The sequence below is a fragment of the Schistocerca piceifrons genome, chromosome 7 (assembly GCF_021461385.2).
Source record: "Schistocerca piceifrons isolate TAMUIC-IGC-003096 chromosome 7, iqSchPice1.1, whole genome shotgun sequence".
Classification (NCBI taxonomy): Eukaryota; Metazoa; Arthropoda; class Insecta; order Orthoptera; family Acrididae; genus Schistocerca; species Schistocerca piceifrons.
This window is the reverse complement of record NC_060144.1, coordinates 103011862-103035123: the sequence shown is the minus strand read 5'-3', so window position 1 is coordinate 103035123 and position 23262 is coordinate 103011862. Positions and strand designations below refer to the sequence as shown.

Genomic DNA, 23262 nt, shown 5'->3' with positions numbered 1-23262 from the left:
ACTCTGCCGAATACTTCATAGTGGCTTGTAGATTTAGATGTTTTTGAAGCTAATTTTATTACCTATTAAATTCTTTATATGACTGAATATGTGTTCAAACAGTTTTATGGCTGAATGCTCAGATTCTTTCTGCATCACACTTGTGCTGACTGAAGGATAGTGGAAATCATTTCTCCTTCTAGTACTGTATGTATGAATATTACTCCTGTTTTCATATTCTGTTTGATAGCTGACTACAAACTTCATAAGGCAGTAATGTAGCATGAGACAGTTATCAGCATCATATGCCTTCACGCAACAGAAACATTCTTTCTCAATAATACATAACCCCCAAATATGATATGTAAGACATTTGCTTACAGAAGTAGGAAAAGTATGTGAACTTTCTGACATCTTCATCTAAAAAATTTGATACTACTTGTAACACAAAAGTTGCGGAGTGTACTAACACAATTCACATTGTCCGTCGCACTTCACATAGTGTAGACCGGGAACTGTCTGCTAGGCATGCCCAATATGCGCCTCCCGTGATCTTTCTGGTGGCTCCTGCACTCCTCCTCCTTCGGGGGGGGTGAAGCCACTGTGATCCACTGCATCGGAAGGTGGAGCGTCGTGCAGTAGCGATGATCTACACGTCCATTGAAATGCTGTAGTCGGGGGGATCTGCCAACCCTCGAGCCGGAATCTTTGAATACGGATGGAAGTGACCCACACGAAGAGACCGCCATTGTCCCACCACCGGAGCCTGGGACAGAACGGGCGGCAAGCTGTCGAACTCCAGATCCCGTTCCACCTCGGGAGGGGCAAGACCCAGTGGCGGGGACGATGGGGAAGACACGACCACAGGTGAACCAGCCTCCTGAGAAACCAGGTCTGCGAGGGGGGCCGGCTCCCACTGGGGCATCTCTAACGATGGCGGTGCCGGTGCTGGAGCTACTGGAGGCCGCCAAGGCTGAGAACCATCGCAGTGTGGTGGAGTCACAGGTGGGAGGGGCAGTAGCGTCCCCTGAGAAAACAACACGAGTGCCGGCAATGGGGAAGCCGGCACCTGAGGGGACAGAGGGTGGGTGCCCAAACGTGGATGTAGCTGATTTTGGTGACAACGTACCTCCCGGTCCCCTGCCTGCAAGGTATAGCGCCGGCGGCCATTGGGGTGCAGGACCACTGCCTGTATCCAATGTGGATTGCGACCAAACCCACGTGCACAGACCGACATACCCGGGTACCCCATTTTGCAAAGACTGGCGAGGACCTGGCCGGAGGAGGTGCAGCAGAGTCCTAGGTTGGCGCCCGTGGAGGAGCTCTGCGAGGCTGCGTTCTCCCATCGGTGTGGTCCGGTATGCCGTCAGGAAAAACATCAACGCCTCCTCCGCAGGAAATTCGTGACCATACTTTTTCATCTGCGTCTTAAATGTGCGCACCATGCGCTCGGCTTCCCCATTCAATTGTGGATGAAAGGGGGGAGAGCAAACATGCCAATTACCGAAGTGCCTACAAAAATCCTGGAAAGTCTGCGAAATAAACTGAGGCCCATTGTCCAATACCAGGGTGACTGACAGACCTTCCACAGAAAAGATTTTTGCGAGTGCCTGGATTGCAACTTCTGAAGTGGTTGAGGAGCAGCGAACCACATATGGGAATCGGGAACAAGCATCAATGACAATGAGCCAAAAGCCATTGAGAAACGGGCCCGCAAAATCTATGTGAACACATTCCCATGCCTGGGTTGCAGGCGGCCATGAAGAGAACACTGACCTGGGAGACGCCTGTTGGCTCACACACTGGAACAGGCGGCCACCAAGTGCTCAATTTCTCTGTCAATACGGGGCCAGTACACATGTCTGCGAGCCAAGGTTTTAGTACCTCATGTAATAACGTGAGGACTTCCCTTCGCAAGCTTGCAGGAAAGACCACATGAGGAGCTGTATCATCGGTAGCCAGAAGGAGAACTCCTTTCGAGACTGAGGGGCGCTCTCGTAGAACAAAATAATTACGAAGAGGGTCCGAGGCCCAGCCTGGAGGTCGGGACGACCACCACTGCTGAATGAGGCGAACTACTTGCATCAACCGCTTGGCGGGACGCCACATCCAAATGAAAACACATAATCTCCTCCCGATCGAACTTAGGATCCGGGCCCACCGGAAGATGGGAAAGAGCATTGGCGTTGGCATGCTGTCCGGTAGGGTGAAAATGAATGTCATAATGGTACTTAGAGAGGAACAAGGCCCAGCGATGCAGTCTGTGGGTCGCCCTATTCGGAATCTGAGAGGCGGGGCCAAATAACAATATTAATGGCTTATGGTCACTGATTAATTGAAACTTCGTGCCATACAAGAAAGGGTGAAACTTGGTAACAGCGTAGACAATGACCAAAGCCTCTTTTTCCACCTGGGAGTAATGGGCCTGCGCGGGACTAAGAGTTTTAGACGCAAACGCCAGTGGCTTCTCAGAGCCATCCGCGTTGTGATGGGCCAGGACCGCCCCCACCCCATACTGCGAAGCATCTGTAGCCAGGACCAGCAGCTTATTGGGGTCAAAAGTAGCCAAACAAGGCGCTGACGTGAGGAGGCCCTTCAACGAGGTGAACGCGCTCTTGCATGGAGGCAACCAATCAAAAGGAACACCTTTGCGCAGAAGGCAGTACAGGGGGCGGGCTATGGTGGAAGCCCTGGGAATGAACCGGTGGTAATAGGCAATCTTGCCTAAAAAAGCTTGTAGTTCCTTCAGCGAAACGGGCGGCGGAAGGTCGACGATACCTTGGACCAAACTTCCTAGTGGCTGAACGTCGTGCCGAGAGATGGTGTAGCCCACATACTCAATGGATGGTTGGAAGAAGTTCGACTTACGCAGGTTGCAACGCAGGCCCACGGACCTGAATTTGAGAAAGAGGGTTCGAAGGTTGTGCAAGTATTCCTTCATGCTGCGGCCTGTGGCAATTATGTCGTCCAGGTAATTAATACAATGAGGGATTGTCGACGTGACGTGTTCAAGATAATGGTGAAATATCACTGGGGCACTGGATATTCCGAAGGCCAACCGCTGGTATTGGTAAAGGCCAAATGGGGTGTTGACGACCGCCAGCCGTTTGGAGTCCTCATCAAGTGGTATCTGATGATAAGCCTCCAAAAGATCGATTTTTGAAAAATATTGGCCTCCCGCCACATCGGAGAACAATTCATCAGCACCACCAATAGAGAAGTAATGGCGGCCTTGAAATCGCCACAAAGATGTAATTTTCCTGTGGGTTTCCTGACAATAACGAGGGGCAAAGCCCACTCACTAGAAGAAATGGGAAGAACGACCCCGAGGGCTGTCAGCCGGTCTAGCTCTGCTTTTACCTGAGGGCGGAGAGCCAAAGGGATCTGCCTCGTGTGTAAAAAACACGTGCGAGCCGACGCCTTCAACATTAAGTGAGCTTCAAAGTCTGAAACACACCCCAGGCCCTTCTCAAAGATATCCTTAAAGTCAGAGGTCAAAGATTCCAATGATTGATAGGGAATGTCTTCGGAGACCAACTGTATGGTGTCTGCGATAGAAAAACCGAAGGCTTGAAAGGCATCCAATCCAAAAAGGTTAGCAGAGCTCGCATTACTGACAACAATAAAAGTAACAGGCCGAGTGAGTGATTTGTAAGTAACGTCGGTAGTGAATTGACCCAGTAGGGGAATGAACTGTTTACCATAACCGCGGAGACGCCGGTAAACTGGCGCCAATGGGGGCGACCCAAGGTCGGAGTAAGTTTGTGCATTCAACAAGGAAACTGCCATGCTCGTATCTACTTGCAGTTGTAATCGGCGCGACTGAACCGACACCTCGATAAAGAGTTTGTGTGCCGAAGCGTCGGGAGCCTGGGCCGATGAGACTTCCTGAATGTCAACGTCCATGTCCTCTGTACCCGTTTCCTTCAATTCTTTTGAGGCTGAGCGGCAAACTTTAGCAATGTGTCCTGTTTCATTACATTTGCGACAAACGGCCCAACGGTGGGGGCACTCTGACCGATCATGATGTATATAGCATGACGCACAGGACGGTAACAGGGGCCGGCGGCCGTAACTCTGTTTATGCACCGTGCGGTAGCGGCCAGATTGTGCCGCTCGCACATCGTCCACCCCGGACGCAGTGGATGCGGCCGCGCCGCCCTGAACTGCCGCAACGTCGCACGACGCTTCCAACTGTTGACCTGCCGCGTGAGAGACTTCATACGATTGAGCAATGGACAGGACTTCCTCAAGGGAAGGGTCTTCCAACTGCAGGACCCGTTGCCGGACCTCCCTATCAGGGGCCGAACAAACAATGACGTTGCGCACCATAACGTGGGCATACGACTCTCACGACTGCTCCGTGACGAAATGACACTTACGACTAAGACCGTGCAGGATAGCGGCCCATGCCCGGTAAGACTGATGGGGCTGTTTCTTGCATTGATAGAACTCGACCCTAACTGCCACAACATGCGTGCGGCGGCAATAATATGAAGACAGCAATGAACACAATGCGTCAAAAGACAAGGACGAGGGTTCCCGCAATGGCACTAGCTGCCGCAAAACTTGATACAACGAGGGAGATATCCAAGACAAGAAAAGAGGGCAACATGAAATGCCTGGAAATGCTGTCGAAGGCAATGTTCATATGCATCCCAATTGTACGCCGTCTCGTCATATGGGGGAAAGGGAGGAGGGAACGGCGCTGGAGCAGACTGCGTGGGGATCAACGCTGGAAGCGCTTGTTTCATGGCTGCCATGAGCTCCGTCTTCTGCTCAACCAAAACCCACACTAAATCCTCCAAGCCATGGATAAGCTGTGAAACCGGAACAATGATGCAATACGCGAATGAACGACCCTACTCGTCGCCCATTGTGTATTAACACGGTTCACGTTGTCCGTCGCACTTCACATAGTGTAGACCAGGAACTGTCTGCTAGGCATGCTCGATGTGCACCTCCCGCGATCTTTCTGGTGGCTACTGCATGGAGATTAGTATGTAGGAAAGTTCTGGCAGAAAGTAAGTAATTTAGGATTAAAGGAGACCACAATATTGTGTGTCCCGCGGACACAATGTAGAGAGAGAGAGAGAGAGAGAGAGAGAGAGAGAGAGAGAGAGAGAGAGAGAGAGCCCTCTAGCTCAACAAAGGATTTATTGCGAAAGCTAGCAACTTTTCTTTCTTTCATGTGTGTATCTGTAGAGTCCCAATGTTTCCGCTACTCAGTGAGCAGTTTCCTTTATTGCTAAATTATTTAAGAAGGCCTGTAATATGTGACTTCTAGTTCATGCTCTTATCAATATAAAAATCTAAGAATTTAGTATATTTTGTTTCATTCATCGATTTATCCTCAAGCATTTTTTGCAATGGTGTGGTCAGGTCATGTACAGCTCAAAACGTATTATAAAAGTTTGTTTACGTCTGTGGCACAGGCCCATAACTGGGGTATTGACCCACTTGTAGGCGGAGCTCAGCCTTTCTTCATCACAGCACTAGGAAAGGTAGGGTAGCAAACCCATCATCCTCACTGCCTTTTACCCCCTGGAAAGATCTCCAGTCCTCACTCGATAGAAGGCCGACTTAACCTGAGGTCTTGCTGGAGGGGCTGGAATGAGGAAAAATCCCCACTGCTATCTGGATTGAACTTGGGATCTCCAGGAATGGACTCTAGTGCTCCTCCCACTAGACCACCAGAGCCAAAAAATTTAATATATTGCATTTTATCTAAATCCAGAGACAGTCCATATTCAGGGAACCTGTTATTAATTTTGAAGAAAATTTTATTTCCTTTTTCAAGTGTTGAAGATTCTCCATTAGGTTTGATTATAATACTTGTGTCATCAGCAAACTATTTTTGCTTCTCAGACATATGATTGAAGATCATTTATATATAACAAGAACAGATGTTGACGAAATACACTCTAAGTCAAAAAGAATGACATATCACAAAGGAATTATCAAATGGGACAGGTATCATTAGATGTGACATATGTGTACAGCTAAACAAATGTAAACAATTTCAGAAGTACTGGATGATTTATTCAAGAGAAAGAGCTTCAATTGATCAAGCCAATAACAAGTTGGTCCACCTATGGCCCTTATGCAAGTAGTTATTTGGTTTGGCTCTGATTGAGAGAGTTGTTGGATATCCTCCTGAAGAATATCATGTCAAATTCTGCCCAACTGGCTCATTAGATCATCAAAATCCCAAGCTGGTTGGAGGGCTTGCCAGTAATGTTCCAAACATTCTCAGTTGGGGATAAATCTTCCAACCTTGCTGTCCAAGGTGGGGTTTGGCAAGCATGAAGACAAATAGTAGAAACTCTCACTGTTTACTGGCAGGCATTATCTTGCTGAAACATAAGCCCAGGATGGCTTGCCAAGAAGGGCAACAAAATGGGGCATATAATATTGCTGCCGTACCACTGTGCTGTAAGGGTGATGCAGGTGACAACCAAAGGGACCCTCCTATGTAATGAAATGGCACCCCAGACCATTACCCGTGGGTGATAGGTTGGCATCCCACTGTAGTCAGGGGCATCTCCAGACATGTCCTCACTGGTCATCAGGGCTTAGTTTGAAGTGGGACTCATCGCTAAGACAATTTTTTTCCAGTCAATGTGATTGTAGGCCAAAGACATGCCTGAAGAGGCACCAAACATTGGAGGGATACCAGGCTGACTGCTGCCTACCGTATGGACCGACAACCAGGAGTTATGACCTTATAGTGTATTTATCCCTCGGGAACACCTTCAGTACTTATTACTCATTCTGACAATACAATTTTGCCGTGCACACTCACGGCACTTCTTCATGTGACACTCTGCATCCTATTAGTTGGACAGGGTGACAATCAGTCACCAGCAAGATCTCTAATATACTAATATTTGAGTTTTTTACCACAATAATGTGAACTGCACACAAAATGCTTTTGACATGTCACAAACCATACCAGTTGGCACTATTTTGGCATTTAAATTTTCTTTAAAATCATTCATGAAATGAAAAACTGCATGTGCTTTAGACAGGCCTGTTTGACCCAACCTTGACACTACACATTCCATTTTGGGATAGGTTGTTTACTGTTCTCATGTACAAAATCTTCTCAGCTGTCTCTGAGGAGGAGGCAAGCAATGAGACTGACTGGTGGCTCCTGATGCCTAAAAACAGCATATTTCAGTCCATAAGAAAATGTATACTGAGATACTGATGTATTCTGACTGACTGAATGCGAAGAACAATGTTTCAGTAATTTCAGCAATCATTTCACCAGGAAAACTTTAAGACAAACAACACAGATTAATTCTTCACGTATTTTGTCTCCTTAGAATCTTCTGACACTTACTTGCACTAATTGTGAGTATTTCTTGCCCTTCAGCTTCCCTTTATGTTTTACTAAATCTTGGACATTCTCCAAATATTTTAACAGTTGTCTTTCTTTCAGTCTAGGGTCATCCCAGGTGGGCTCTAAAGATTGTGCTTTAGAGAATGATTCCAAGGCCAAATTATATTCTTCTTCATATTTATATGCCTGTGAAATGAAGTAATATGTAATTAAAGAGGTACATCAGATATTTACTTTTACTACATTCTTTAAATATTTTAAAATGTCTTCTTAAACTATGCTATCCATTTTTTTGTCAATCAGTATCTCTCAAAACATCGAAGTACAATGATATAAGTGGAAATACACTGATGAGCCAAAAGATTTGTACACCTGCTGAATACTATTTCAGCCCAACCTTTTGAATGCAATGCAGCAATGATTCCACACATCACAGTTTCGACACATCCTCAGTAGGTTTCTGGGGATATTTGTACCAGATGTCTAAGTGTAGCTTACGTGATTCCTGTAAATTATAGCCCGGTGTTTTTTGGGTGTGGAGCTGGAGCCCAATATCATCCCTGATGTGTTTCACTGGGTTCATGTAAGGCAAGTCTGGTGGGCAAGACATCAATGTGAGTTCACTATCATCCCCCTCAAACCACTGTAGCATGATTATCACCTTCACAAATTTACAGTTATCCTGCAGGAAACTGCCATAGTAATTGGGAAAGATGATGACCGTGAAGAGACGCAGTTGTTCAGTAATCCTGTTCACGTAATCTACACTCGTCATGGTCCCTTTGATTACTACTAATCATCCCATGGAAGCCCAGGTAGCTATCCCCACATAGCACAACACTGCTCCCACCCTGGGTCCGCAGTAAAGCACCTGTTTTGAGTAGCCGTTCGCCCAGTTGACGGCATATGTGGACATGACCCTTGACACCGTGTAATGAGAAATGTGACATGTCCCACCAGGTGAGATGTTTCCATTGTGTCACGGTCCAATCTTGATGATTCCTTTCCCACTGCAGTCATAAGTGATGATGTAATGGGTGAATGTGGTAACACATAGGGGTCATCTGCTGCAGAGGCCAATGTTTAAAAATGTGCACCAAAATATGTGCTTCAAAACACATGGGTTGCCACCTATCTCGCTTTACAGAGCGGGCAGGAGTTCAACCTTCTGCACCAACACATGGATGTCCAACACCTTGTCATCTACTTGCGGTTTCACCATTCTTCAACAATTTTTCATGCATGCTTTCCTGTTCCCAAGATGCTTGTCCCCAGGCACCAGGCCACATCAATTTGCCCTTCGTCAAAGTTACTTAAGTCAAACGAACATTCAATCTCGTGGTGGGCAGTGGTCATAAGGTTTCGGCTCATCAGCTATCCTTGTTGCATTTCACGGCAGAAAAAGTTTGTTGTATTGTTAATGGATTCTTCATCACTTCATGGCAAGAACAATTTCTTATTTTAGGATGACAGCAAACATATTGTAACTGTTCTAATAGCACTTACTTATCACGAACTTTTATTTGGTCCATTAGGCTATCAGTTTGTAACACAAACTGAAGTCCACAAATATGTTAATGTCAAATAATTGATGCTTGGAAACTAAAGACATTATTTAAGTGCTCAGAATTTTTGAGCACAACAGTCCTTGTGGAATATTATATGAAAAGCTCTTAGCTACTGTTATGTGTCAAGCTGCATCCCAACAAATCTTCACTTACTAATATTTGGCAACTTAACAATGACTGTGTAGAAATGTACAGAAAATACAGAAGCTAAGAGTTAAGACATCCATTATTTACACTGTTACAAGATGACAGCAACAGGCAGATGTCAAATGGAAGTTGCCACTTAGCCATTGGCTGCAGCAGATGACACTGCTGTATGTCAAATTTTGACAGACAGCTTGAAGAATGGAAGGATTTGATGCATTTGCCCAAAAGTCCCAGCAGAAGTTCAGTAGGTAGTGTAATGCAACAAACTAGTGTAATACTCGAAATATACTTCATTATTTAATCTCTTAAGAAAGTATAAATGCTACCAAACATGAATGTGTGTTATTATTTTAAGTTTGTTATATGAATTCTCCTTTATGGAAAATTGATAAAATAATGATTATGTTTAATAGTACATTCAAATTGTATATTTCAAAAGCAATTACTGTAAACTATTAAATATTTAAACAAGATTCTGTGAAAATGTTAGAAATGATATTCATTGTAAAATTAAAGTGTTATTCAAGATTAATCAAAAAATGCAACTGTTAACAGAACATAATTGGCAAATATACATACTGAAAATGCACACCAACGAAAATTGTAATTATGTTTGACATATCTGAGTTTATTATACAGCTTCCATACTCAAACATATGTGAACTAGTAATTTTCAATTACAACTTTATTAACACACACATTTAAATAACAGTTTTGTAAAATTGTATTGTTATGTATTTCTTTATAGCATGGCAGCTGCATCATCAAACCAGCAACTCCCCCCCCCCCCCCCCCCCCCCAAAATCCCCCCCATCCTCCATATATACCTGTATTTTACCTACTCCACAAACCCAACCCCACAGGTCTCCCTGCTGGTCATCTCAGTGTGGCTGGGTACAATGCTCCCACAGAATGAACCTCCATTTTGTAGACTAACACCTCCAAACTATTGTTCATCATCTTCATCCTATATTCAAGACACTGCTCCATTCCTCCATCGCCTTCCCACAGTGCCTGTCCAGTTACTACCAGATTCCTTGTCAGTCACTACGGATGTGATGTCCTTGTACACCAACATATCCCATAACCATGACTTTGTTGTCATGGAACACTACCTAACTCAACAGCCTTATGATATCAAAACCACCACCTCTTTCCTAATCCTTCTAGCCAACCACATCCTGACCTATAATTATTTCACTTTTGAGGGCCAAATCTATAAAGAAATGTGTGGTATTGCCATGGGCACTTCCTTGGCACCAGTATGCCAAATTGTGTATAGGCCGTCTGGAGGAGTCCCTTCTATCCAGTCAACACCTAAAACCCCTTTTCTGCTTCAGACTCATTGATGTCAATTTCATGATCTGGATACATGGCAAGGACAACTTTTGCTCTTTCCTCCATAACTTCAACACTTACTCCCAAATAGACTTCACCTGTTCTTTCTCAACTCAATGAAAGCTACCTTCCTAGATGTTGATCTCCACCTCCCAGATTGCTCCATAAATATGTCTGTTCATATCATGTGCACCAACCTTCAGCAGTACCTACACTTTGGCAGTTGTCACCTATTATATGTCAAAAAGTCTCTTCCCTTACAGCTTCACCATATGTGCACATCCCACATGTAGTGGATACCAGGAGTTGTCAAAATATATCAGTAACAATACCTGAGCCTTTATTGGCAAGCAATATCCTATCCCTCCGATCCACAAACATATCTTCTGTGCCACTGCCTCCTATGACACCAGTAAACCTGTGAACTAGCCACTGATCAGCACACTTCTGATCATTCAATATCACCCTGGCCTTGAAAAGCTCAACCACATCCTTCACCACAGCTTCAACCACATCCTTCACCACAGCTTCAACTACATCTCTGTGTGCATGAGATGAGGGATATGCTACCCAAAATCCTAAGCATATCAGCCAAGGCAGTGTTCCACTGCCCACTCAACCTACAGGCTATACTTGTCCATCCAGATTCCAACCCTGCTTGCAAGGTTTTACCTCATGAGCCATCCCCTTGTAGTTGCCTCAAGTGCAAGAGCTGTACCGCACAACCACCCACCACCTCCTACTGCGGTCCAGTCACCAGCATTTCCTATCCAATAAAAGGCAGTACCATCTGTGACTGGAGCCATGTTATATGTCAGTTATGCTGTGATTACTTTCAGCATTCTGTTTGGGTATGATAAGTAACCAACTCTCAAATCACAAGAACAGCCACTGCCAAACTGTGGCAAACCACTAACTCGACCATCCAGTAGCCGAACATGCTGTGCATCACAACACAAATGACTTTAACAGCTGCTTCACTGTGTGGGCCATTTTGATCCTCCCTTCCAGTGTAAGTTTCTCTGATTCAGGCAGATGGGAATGCTCTCATAAACCTCCACTGACCTATGTCCCACTGCCTCACTTTAGCTTTTCCCTTATGTTCTGGCCACACCACTCCTTCCCCATCCAGATCTTATAGCATCCAGATCTCCCACCACTACTTGCCCCCCCCCCCCCCCCCCATGCATGCTCTCTCTCTCTCTCTCTCTCTCTCTCTCTCTCTCTCTCTCTCTCTCTCTCTCTCTCTCCCTCCCTCCCCCCCGTCTCCTCTTCTCTCCCCCCTTTTCTCCATGCACTCTTCCTTGCTTTCTCTGCTACATGTCTCCCTCTTCATCTCCTCCTTCCTCCCCCTCCCTCCCCCCCCCCCCCAAAATCCTGTACTTACCTTTCCTCTACCCCTCTACATGTCTTACATGTTCTATTCTTTTCATCTTGTTGTGCACCGACTGAGTCAACTATTGAAAGTCCTGCCTCACTTTTTGCTACTATGCTACTACTGCCTCCTTGCCTTGTATGTCCTTCCCTATCCCCTTCCACCACAAGCATCTGCTTTCAATGATCAATAATCAGGGTTGTACATTGGAGTGTTTGTGTGGTTGTGTGTGTGAATGTGTGTACTTTTACTAGAAAAAGAACAGAGCTTGAAAGCTAGTGTCATTACTGTTTTCTGGTACATGTTTCTATACTCCACACATCAGTGTGCTGTAGAGACTGGTTCGTTTCCCTTACTTTACATATTGTTCTGGCCAGAATTTCCATATTGTTATACAATTAATAAGTTATGTATATCCAAAATTTGATTGGAACTGCTTCAGATGTTCTTCAGTTAAGCTTCTACATCACACTTCAGATGTCTTCAGTTAAGCTTCTACATCACACTCTTTTAAACCCTGCCATAATCACAGTAGGTGGTTCATGCCCCTACAGAAATCCTTGCAAGCATATGTTCATCAGCTCACTAATGTTTCGTTGTTAATGGATGAATAGTCAGCAACACATACAACATGAACAAACAACAAATACTCATTTTTATGTGTTAGCAAACCAATATTCTCTTGTTAACTGACCCCACCCATTGGAAAACCCCCAAGCATCCGTTCGCTGCTTGCCACTCATAGTGTATCCTCTGGTAGTTCCAAGTAGTAATAATCATTATTTTACATTAGCAGAAATTAAGGTCCAGATTTCCAGGTGATTAACTGAAACAGCAAAGCAAAGATTATCACAGAGAGATTTAATTTTTTTAAATATTTAACGTTTTGTCCAAGACAAAAAGTTAAATATTTTAAAAAAAAATTAAAATTACTTTTCTACGTTACTATTTGAAGAATTATCTCTCGATGAAAAATAATTTCATGGAGAGATAATTCATCAAATAGTAACGTAGAAAGTAATTTTAATATATTTTGGTCACCTTTGTGCTCAGATGGCAAAGACTACCAAATCCACTGGTTTAGTCCCTCAACCATTAGGGGTAAAAACTCAATGGGACCCGGGGCAAGTAAGGCTAGCAATCTGCTTCGCTGTACTTTAAATATGATGCTGGCAACAATCAAAGCAAAATGCCAAGGACCTTTTGAGGTGACAGAGTCTCACCTCTAACTGACAAACTAGGGACTCCTAAGATACGAGTCGGCAAACAAATGGTAACGAGATGGGAAGCTATTAATATCAATGGGGGCTACTCTGGGAAGAAGGTAGAGCTAGCAGAGGCTGCAAGTAAGATGGGGTTGGACGTTTTAGCTATTAGCGACATTCGGGTAAGGTATGTAAATGAACGACTGATGTGGATAGATTTGACAGCGTCTAGCAAGAAAATTAGGATTGTGTCAGAATATTCGCATTGTGACTTCAGCCGTCGCACGGACGCCAAAATGGAAAATATTGAAATAAACGATATCGGAATTGAAAAACAACTGCTATCACTCAGTAGCGGAAAAGCATCCGGACCAGACGAGATACCCTTAAGATTCTACAGTGATTATGCTAAAGAACTTGCCCCCTTTCTATCAGCAATTTATCGTAGATCGCTGGAAGAACGTAAAGTACCTAGCGACTGGAAGAAAGCGCAGGTCGTTCCCATTTTCAAGAAGGGTCATAAATCAGATGCGAATAATTATACGCCTATTTCGCTTACGTCAATCTGTTGTAGAATAATGGAACATGTTTTGTGTTCTCGTATTATGACGTTCTTAGATAATACAAATCTCCTTCATCATAACCAACATGGATTCCGCAAACAGAGATCATGTGAAACTCAGCTCGCCCTATTTGCCCAAGAAATTCACAGTGCCGTAGACACTGGCGAGCAGATTGATGCCGTATTCCTGGACTTCAGGAAGGCATTTGATACGGTTCCGCACTTACGTTTAGTGAAAAAAATACGAGCTTACGGAATATCGGACCAGGTTTGTGATTGGATTCAGGATTTCCTAGAAGAAAGAACACAACATGTCATTCTTAACGGTTCAAAATCTGCAGATGTAGAGGTAATTTCGGGAGTACCGCAGGGAAGCGTGATAGGACCTTTATTGTTTACAATATACATAAATGACTTAGTTGACAACATCAGTAGCTCCGTGAGGCTATTTGCAGATGACACGGTTGTCTACAAGAAAGTAGCAACATCAGAAGACTCGTACGTACTCCAGGAGGACCTGCAGAGGATTAATGCGTGGTGCGACAGCTGGCAGCTTTCCCTAAACGTAGATAAATGTAATATAATTATATATAAAAACAAAGATGTGTCTGTATGTGTGGATGGATATGTGCGTGTGTGCGAGTGTATACCTGTCCTTTTTTCCCCCTAAGGTAAGTCTTTCCGCTCCCGGGATTGGAATGACTCCTTACCCTCTCCCTTAAAACCCACTTCCTTTCGTCTTCCCCTCTCCTTCCCTCTTTCCTGATGAGGCAACAGTTTGTTGCGAAAGCTTGAATTTTGTGTGTATGTTTGTGTTTGTTTGTGTGTCTATCGACCTGCCAGCGCTTTTGTTCGGTAAGTCACCTCATCTTTGTTTTTATATATAATTTTTCCCACGTGGAATGTTTCCTTCCATTATATAAATGTAATATAATGCGCATACATAGGGGCAGAAATCCATTCCAGTACGATTATGCCATAGGTGGTAAATCATTGGAAGCGGTAACGACCGTAAAATACTTAGGAGTTACTATCCGGAGCGATCTGAAGTGGAATGATCACATAAAACAAATAGTGGGAAAAGCAGGCGCCAGGTTGAGATTCATAGGAAGAATTCTAAGAAAATGTGACTCATCGACGAAAGAAGTAGCTTACAAAACGCTTGTTCGTCCGATTCTTGAGTATTGCTCATCAGTATGGGACCCTTACCAGGTTGGATTAATAGAAGAAATAGACATGATCCAGCGAAAAGCAGCGCGATTCGTCATGGGGACATTTAGTCAGCGCGAGAGCGTTACGGAGATGCTGAACAAGCTCCAGTGGCGGACACTTCAAGAAAGGCGTTGCGCAATACGGAGAGGTTTATTATTGAAATTACGAGAGAGCACATTCCGGGAAGAGATGGGCAACATATTACTACCGCCCACATATATCTCGCGTAATGATCACAACGAAAAGATCCGAGAAATTAGAGCAAATACGGAGACTTACAAGCAGTCGTTCTTCCCACGCACAATTCGTGAATGGAACAGGGAAGGGGGGATCAGATAGTGGTACAATAAGTACCCTCCGCCACACACCGTAAGGTGGCTCGCGGAGTGTAGATGTAGATGTAGATGTAGAAGGGGCAGGTCAAGATAAGATGGATAGTTTTTATGACGCACTCAGTGATGTAGTTGTTAGAGTAAAGGACAAGGACAGTGTTCTGCTCATGGGCGATTTTAATGCCAGGATTGGAAATCGAACAGAAGGGTATGAAAAGGTTATGGGTAAATTTGGAGAGGATATGGAGGCCAACAGGAGCGGGAAACAACTATTGGATTTCTGTGCCAGTATGGACTTAGTAATCACAAACTCCTTTTTTAAGAACATTCACTGGTATACTTGGGAAGGCAGGGGAACCAGATCTGTCATTAACTATATAATAACAGATCAGGAATTCAGGAAGGCTGTGAGGGACACACTTGTATTCAGGGGATTCTTTGATGACACTGACCACTATTTAATCTGCAGTGAAATTGGTATTGTGAGGCTGAAAGTGCAGGAGGTCAGATCCATATGTAGGAGGATAAGAGTGGAGAAACTTCAGGGTAAGGAAATCAGGCCAAGTACACAACAGTGATCTCAGAAAGGTACCAGTTAGTTGAATGTGGTCAATTACAGTCATTGGAAAAGGAATGGACAAGGTACAGCGACACAGTACTAGAAGCCGCTAAAGAATGTCTTGGAACAGTAGTGTGTAAAGGTAGGATGAAGCAAACAGCTTGGTGAAATGACACAGTCAAGGCAGCTTGTAAAAGGAAAAAGAAGGCGTATCAAAAATGGCTACATACTAGAACTCAGGTAGACACAGAAAGCTATGTTGAAGAAAGAAACAAAGCCAAACAGATGATTGCAGCATCCAAGAAGAAATCTTGGGAAGACTTTGGAAACAGGTTGGAGACTTTGGGCCAAGGACGGTAAATTGAGTTCATGGTTCAGAGTAGTTTCAGGGGTAAGACAAGGCTGCAACCTGTCTCCACTGCTGTTCATATTATTTATGGATCATATGTTGAAAAATATAGATCTGGCTGGGTGATATTAAGATATGTGAACACAAAATAAGCAGTCTCGCATATGCAGATGACTTAGTTGTGATGGCGGATTTGATTGAAAGTTTGCAAACTAATATTTCAGAACTAGATCAGAAATGTAAGGACTATGGTATGAAGATTAGCATCTCCAAAACTAAAGTAATGTCAGTGGGAAAGAAATATAAACGGATTGAGTGCCAAATAGGAGGAACAAAGTTAGAACAGGTGGATGGTTTCAAGTACTTAGGATGCATATTCTCACAGGATGGCAACATAGTGAAAGAACTGGAAGCGAGGTGTAGCAAAGCTAATGCAGTGAGTGCTCAGCTACGATCTACTCTCTTCTGCAAGAAGGAAGTCTGTACCAAGACTAAGTTATCTGTGCACTGTTCAATCTTTCGACCAACTTTGTTGTATGGGAGTGATAGCTGGGTGGATTCAGGTTACCTTTTCAATAAGGTTGAGGTTACGGATATGAAAGTAGCTAGGATGATTGCAGGTACTAGTAGATGGGAACAATGGCAGGAGGGTGTCCACAATGAGGAAATCAAAGAAAAACTGGGAATGACCTCTATAGATGTAGCAGTCAGGGCAAACAGGCTTAGTGGTGGGATCATGTTACACGCATGGGAGAAGCAACGTTACCCAAGAGACTCATGGGTTCAGCAGTAGAGGGTAGGAGGAGTCGGGGTAGGCCAAGGAGCAAGTACCTGGATTTGGTTAAGAATGATTTTGAAGTAATAGGTTTAACATCAGAAGAGGCACCAATGTTAGCACTGAATAGAGGATCATGGAGGAATTTTATAAGGGGGATTATGCTCCAGACTGAACGCTGAAAGGCATAATCAGTCTTAAATGATAATGATGATGATTTAACTTTTTGATGTTGAATAATCAAGTCCTGGGGTTTTACATGTAAATTTGCTAACTGCATTTGATCCTCTTTTTATTGTTTCCATTAACACCAGTTAAATATGGAACTTCTTAACTTCTTTATTTTTACTTTAGAATACCACGACATATCTTTTTTTGACTTCACTGATTGATGCATGTCTGTGGATACGTAGCTAGTATTGACGTGCATCAGAGAAGTTTACCCATGCCAGCTTGGAAACAGACTGTGGTGATACGGTCTATGAGTGGCGAGCATTAGTTGACTGGTAATGGACAGTCGAAGCAGTCGTGTGTGCGAGTGATAAGATGATGGACCCACTGTTTTGGAGTACAACACACTGTCGATTGGGATCTGGTGCACAAAGTGACAGCGTGGAAGCATCCTTGGCTCATAACCCAGAAGTCAGTGGATCAAAACAACACTCTGCTACCATTTGATACCAATTTTCCACACATGGTGAAAAGATGGAAGTACCTTACAACTGGTAAGCTATGACAAAAGCTCCTGGAGTGAAAGCCATTTTGGTAGCTCATATTGGGGGAGGTGAAAACACGATTGCCAATGTTTTGAGTAGTATATTTCAAATTAGTGATATGGAAAACACAGAGCACACGCTAGGCCTATAGCAAGTAACAATGAGGAGGAGAGTCTGAACATCATAAAGATCCTGAGTTGCACAGGCTTTGCACAGAGCTTAAAGGAGGCAGCTGTGACAAATGCTACGCCATGGAGAGAGGAATTCTCTGTTGTAGAACAAAGCAGAACGGTAAAAAGATGATCTGTTTACCCAGTAGTCTAGTCCCAGCCATGTTCACCTATTTCCACAAATCCTTGTGTGTGTGTGTGTGTGTGTGTGTGTGTGTGGGGGGGGGGGGGGGGGGGGATGGGAGGGGGGCTTTAATATTAACAAAACCTTCACTAAGATAAGCAAACAGGTCACCTGGAGAGGAATGAAACATGACATTCAAAAGTTGGTAGGACAATGTGAAGATTGTAAATAGAGGAAGCCTGATAACATGAAAAAAGGATTTTTACAGTCAACCCGGGAATTCCGTCCCCTCGATAAAATTTTCATTGATTATTTAGGTCCATGCACTGAAGATGGAAACCTTTCCGTGTTTGTGGTGGTTGATGCATTTACTCACGTTGTATGGTTAGTACCGAGCCAGGGCACCACAGTAGGAATCTCAACTAATCATTTGGGCTCCATGTTTGCGAGTTTTGGTCCATCGCAGCAGACAGTCAGTGAAATGCGACAGCCTTCAAATCACATGAGTTTAAGGGATTCTGTTTTAGCAGAGGCATTCAACACATGATGATGACACCTTATTATTCCCAAACATCCATCACCAAGCATATTAATCGTAATTTAAAGGTGGCGCTCATAATTTACCACGCTAACTCGCAGAGAAAAGAGGATACTTTCTTAGAATGGTTGAATCTGGCCTTTAACACAACTTGCCATGGGGCTCGCAAGAGCACCCCAGTCTGACTGATGTTCACCTATGATTTGTGATTATTGAGCTATCTTCTACAGAGCAGGTGAATCCTAATAACTTGACAATCGGGTGGGAAGCTGCATGGTGTAACACCATGTGTGTTCGCAGGCAGCAGGCTTAGCTCTATAATTGAGGATAACATGACACAACTATGAAAATAGGAGACCGAGTGTTCATGAGGTTTATGAGGAGTGTCTGGGGACAGAGTAAAGGGATACATGGGATTACTGATAAAATGCTGCCAATGTATGTGGGTCCTTACCAGTACATCGTAAACTTGAAGCTAGTAAGTTTTTTGGTGGAGCACATCTGTTCCCAGAACCATGAACAGATGCATCTGATCCAGCTGAAATGGGCCAGTCAAGGAGTCAATCAAAGCTGTGTTTCTGTTTCTCTAGTATCCCCTGCCATTTCCTTACCCATGTCCCTGGGTGTTCGACCTTAGGAGGGGGAGCTTGATGCTTATCTGTCAACATGTCACTAGTGTTGATGGACATCAGGAAAGTTTGCTGGTGTTGGCTAAGAAACAGGCTGTGGTGATAAGATCTGTGAGTCGCGTGAGCCTTAATTGCTTGGCAAAGGGCAGTGGAAGCAGTTGCACGTGCGAATGACGAGCTGGTGGGTCCAATGTTTTGAAGTACAACACACTTGCAACTGGAGACTGGTGTGCAAAGCGACAGATAGGAAGCATCAGTGGCTGTTACAGTCAGCAAGTGTAATTGGTCTGATGTGGCAGGATCCTGACGCAACCTGCTATGAGCCAAGGACAGAAGGTAATACACTCTTCAGCTGAAAGCTGGTTAAAAGGTTTGAAGGTTTCGCATGGTTCTTCGTTGGTTTGTCTCCTTGTTTATGGTTTAGTAACTGTCACAGTGTTAGTGTCCAAAAATTTTATTTTAACAGCCAGCACAAAACTGCAACATTTTGAGACTAACCGTCACAATGTGTTAGCCCATGTAAATGTATTTGAACAATTCTTGTAAGTTAAGGAGTACATGTCAAGTATGTTAGTTGCTGAAAATTTCATTTGAATAGACAGCATAAGGCTGTATCTGTTTTAAGAGTAACTACCACAGTGTTTTAAGGGATGTGAATGTATTTGAACATTTCTTGCAAGTTAAGGAATAGATGTCACTGAAAATTTCATTTGAATAGCCAGCATAAGGCTGCATCTATTTTGAGAGTAACTGCCACGATGTGTTAGCATATGTAAATGTACTTGAACATTTCTTGCAAGTTAAAGAATGGATGTCACAGTGTGTTAGTGGCCGAAAATATCATTTGAATAGCCAGTGTAAAACTGTGTCTGTTCTGAGAGTAACTGCCACAATGTGTTAACGCACATCAATGCATTTTAACAATTGTTTCAAGTTAAAGTATAAATGTTACAGCATGTTAATGGTGGTAAAGTTCATTTAAATGGCTAGCACAAACCAGTTCTAGTTGCAGAAGTTGTCACTGGGTGTTAGTGCTCGTAAATGCATTTGGATTGTCTCTAGTTAGAGAATATATATGTGCTGCTATAGGTTAGCAGAGATTAACTCATTTGGTAAGCATGATATAAAACTGTTACTGCATTGGTAGTAACTGCCCAAGGTTGTAGCATTCATAAATGAAACTGAATTTAGCGTCTTGTCAATGTCATACATTGTTAATAGTTGGGCAGTTTGTAAGGCGTATATACACCAGTTAATTCATTGAAGGTAGCTGTTCCAATGAACTGCGCCTTTAAGATCATTGGAAGTTCAATATAATCTGTTCAAGGAAGAGTAATTGCTGCTGTGGGCTAGTGCCCGTGAACTGCATCTTGAGGAAAGTCTGAGTATTTCAGTATTTTATAGTGTTTAATATTCAGCATATGTTGTTTAACAAAGAGTAATTGTTGCAGTGGAGTAGATCCCATAGTTATTAGCTGGCATTTTGTTAATTAATAAAAAAATAATAATAATTTGTGGGCTGGTGACCATAAGTTTATTTGTTATTCAGTACATCTTAATTTTAACAATTGTCCCACAGAACAAACATGTGCCTTTACTGACCAACACCTCCAAACTATTTTCCATCACCTCCCATTCTACATTCAAGACACTGCTCAGTCCCTTCACTGCCTTTCCACAGATCCTGTCCAATTACTAATAGACTCTTTGTTGGTCACTATGGATGCGATGTCCTTGTACACCAAACTACCCCATGACCATGAATCTGCTGTCATGGAACACTACCTTACTGAATGTCCTTAGGATACTGAAACCATTACCTCTTTCACTTGCTTGGCACCACTATGCCAAATTATGTATTGGCCATCTGGAGGAGTCCTTTCTATCCAGTCAAAAACTAAAACCCCTTTTCTGGTTCAGACTCAGTGATGTCAATTTCATGATCTCGACTCATGGCAAGGACAACCTGTGCTCTTTCCATCATAACCTCAAGACCTACTCCTAAATCCACTTCACATGGTCCTTCTCAACTCAATGAGGGCCACCTTTTTAGATGCTGATCTCCACCTCTCAGATGGTTCCATAAATATGTTCATTGATTTCAAGTGCACCAAATGTCAGCAGTACCTCCACTTTGACAGCTGTCACCTGGTACATGGCAAAAAGTCTCTTCCTTTCAGTTTCACCACTTGTGCATGCCACACATGTAGTGGAGACCAGGAGTTGTCAAAATATACCAATAACATTACCAGAGCTTTTAATCACAGACAATATCCTATCCTGCTCATCCATAAACATGTCTCCTGTGCCATCTCCTCATCTGATACCAGAAAACATGTTAATCAGTCACTAGTCAACACATTTCTGATCACCCTGTATCAAATTTGCCTCAAAGAGCTCTCTTACGCATCAGCTTTCCTGCAATTACCATTCAGCATTCTACGGAGTTATGACAAGTAACCACTCACATGAATAGCCATCACCAAACTGTGGCAAACCACTAACTTGACCATCCAGTAACCGAACATATTGCAGATCCAAAATAAACAACTTGTTGCTTCACTATGTGGGCCATCTGGATACTCCCTCTCAGCACAAGTTTCTCTGATCTACACAAGAGGAACTGTTCTCTCACAATACTCCTGGCATGAAACTTCATTAACCTGTTTCCCATTGACTTATTTTACATCTTCCTTTCTCTCTTCTGTCCCCTTCACTCCTTCCCTGTCCAGACCATATACCGTCTTATCCTAGCACACCCCCCCTGCCCCAACCACTGTGGGAATTCTCTCTCTCTCTCTCTCTCTCTCTCTCTCTCTCTCTCTCTCTCTTCTGCCCCCATCCTCCCTCACACCCTACCCTTTTTTCAACACTCCTCTCTTTCTCTCTCACCTATCGGTCTCCCTTTTCATCCTCTCCTTCCTTTTCTTTCACCCCCATCCCTCCCCCCAGCACAATGAGTAGGGGTGACATGTAAAACATCTGACAATGACCTATTGATATTTCTTTCCTGTAATTAGTTGCAAGTATTTGTATGATTGAATGCATCATCAACATCATGAGAACAAGAACTGTAGCAAGATAATTTTGGCAGCATGTTTCAGTGCCGCAGATCGTAGTATATGGCTCAAAACCACAGACACAATATGTCTTCTCTACAGTCGCATGGTGTAAAACAGCCCTTTTTCTCAAAATGTCAACCAGTTACTGGAGAAATTACAAGTTACCTCAGAATTTACATAAAACATCAGTGCAAAATTCACTAGAGGTACAGATGAAATATACTTACAAATATGTGTGAAATATGTTGAATGCAAATAAAATATATACGCGTGTGAGAAATATTTGTGGTATATGCATACAAGGACAAAATTGCAAACAAAAACTAGTCTAATACACTGAGGCAAACATTTGTTTGTTTGTCTTCTACATGTCTTAAGCAATTCTTACACTCAGTGGAACCTGCTGAGACTTTCTTTGGCCCACACTGGCATTTTAACCACACTGAGAACATCAGTGAGGCATAATTCGTATCAGATCTTAAAAAAGTGTCATTTTGTATTTGCGGCCCACACCATTGGTAGTCATTCATTAGTTTAAAGTTTATAAACATTGTATTTTAAAGTGGACAAGTGATGTTGTTTGTTAAAAACTGTTAAAATGTGCTCTTCTAAATTCTAAGTTAACTACGAATACTGTTGGTCTGTTTGCAGTTGTCGTTACTTTATCCATCAAAATAATTGTGCTCCACAAATGTGCATCAGTTGGTAGATCTACCAGCAGAACACACAACACAAAGTGGTTACAAGCTTCTCAAACATGCAAGGAACAACAATCAAGGAATGAAACAGACTGTTTACAAGTTGCTCAGTTGTGTGCATCACAATTAGAAGACCAGTGAACAATAAGAGTTCAAGCAGAACATTCACAAGGCACTCAACCCCAACAAACTGTGCACGTTGACTTGATTCCAATACAGTGTAATTACGACTATAGTTTGCATCCGACTGCAAAAATCGGTAAATTGGGTTAGGTGTATGGGCACTATGAGACATGGAACACCAGGAATATGCTGTGCAAGTGGCGAAGTTAAACTTCTGACTTTGCATCCACCACCTTGACCTCTGGTATCACTGCTTTCAGGTAACTTGGCAGATTTGAATCAGTTTTTACGAAACATTTGCAAAAACAATTATGTATTTCATATGACACCTTTTGAGCCAATAAAGTATTCCAGGACCAACATATGCCAACTTTCAAAATTCATGGGTAAATATAACATTGTGTAGGATCACTTCCACCAATTCCTGAAACTGAACATAACCAAACAATAGAA

At 43.2% G+C, this 23262-nt stretch overlaps 1 protein-coding gene across 1 annotated transcript in view; it reads right to left on the bottom strand.

Moving 5' to 3' along the window:
• The window catches only part of LOC124804847 (tetratricopeptide repeat protein 5-like), a 140745-nt gene that overhangs the window by 5041 nt on the left and 112442 nt on the right, over nt 1–23262 (bottom strand). Inside the window, exon 6 of the mRNA XM_047265198.1 lies at nt 7328–7513. Coding sequence (XP_047121154.1) covers nt 7328–7513 — 186 coding nt within the window. The remainder of the gene's footprint in view (nt 1–7327; nt 7514–23262) is intronic.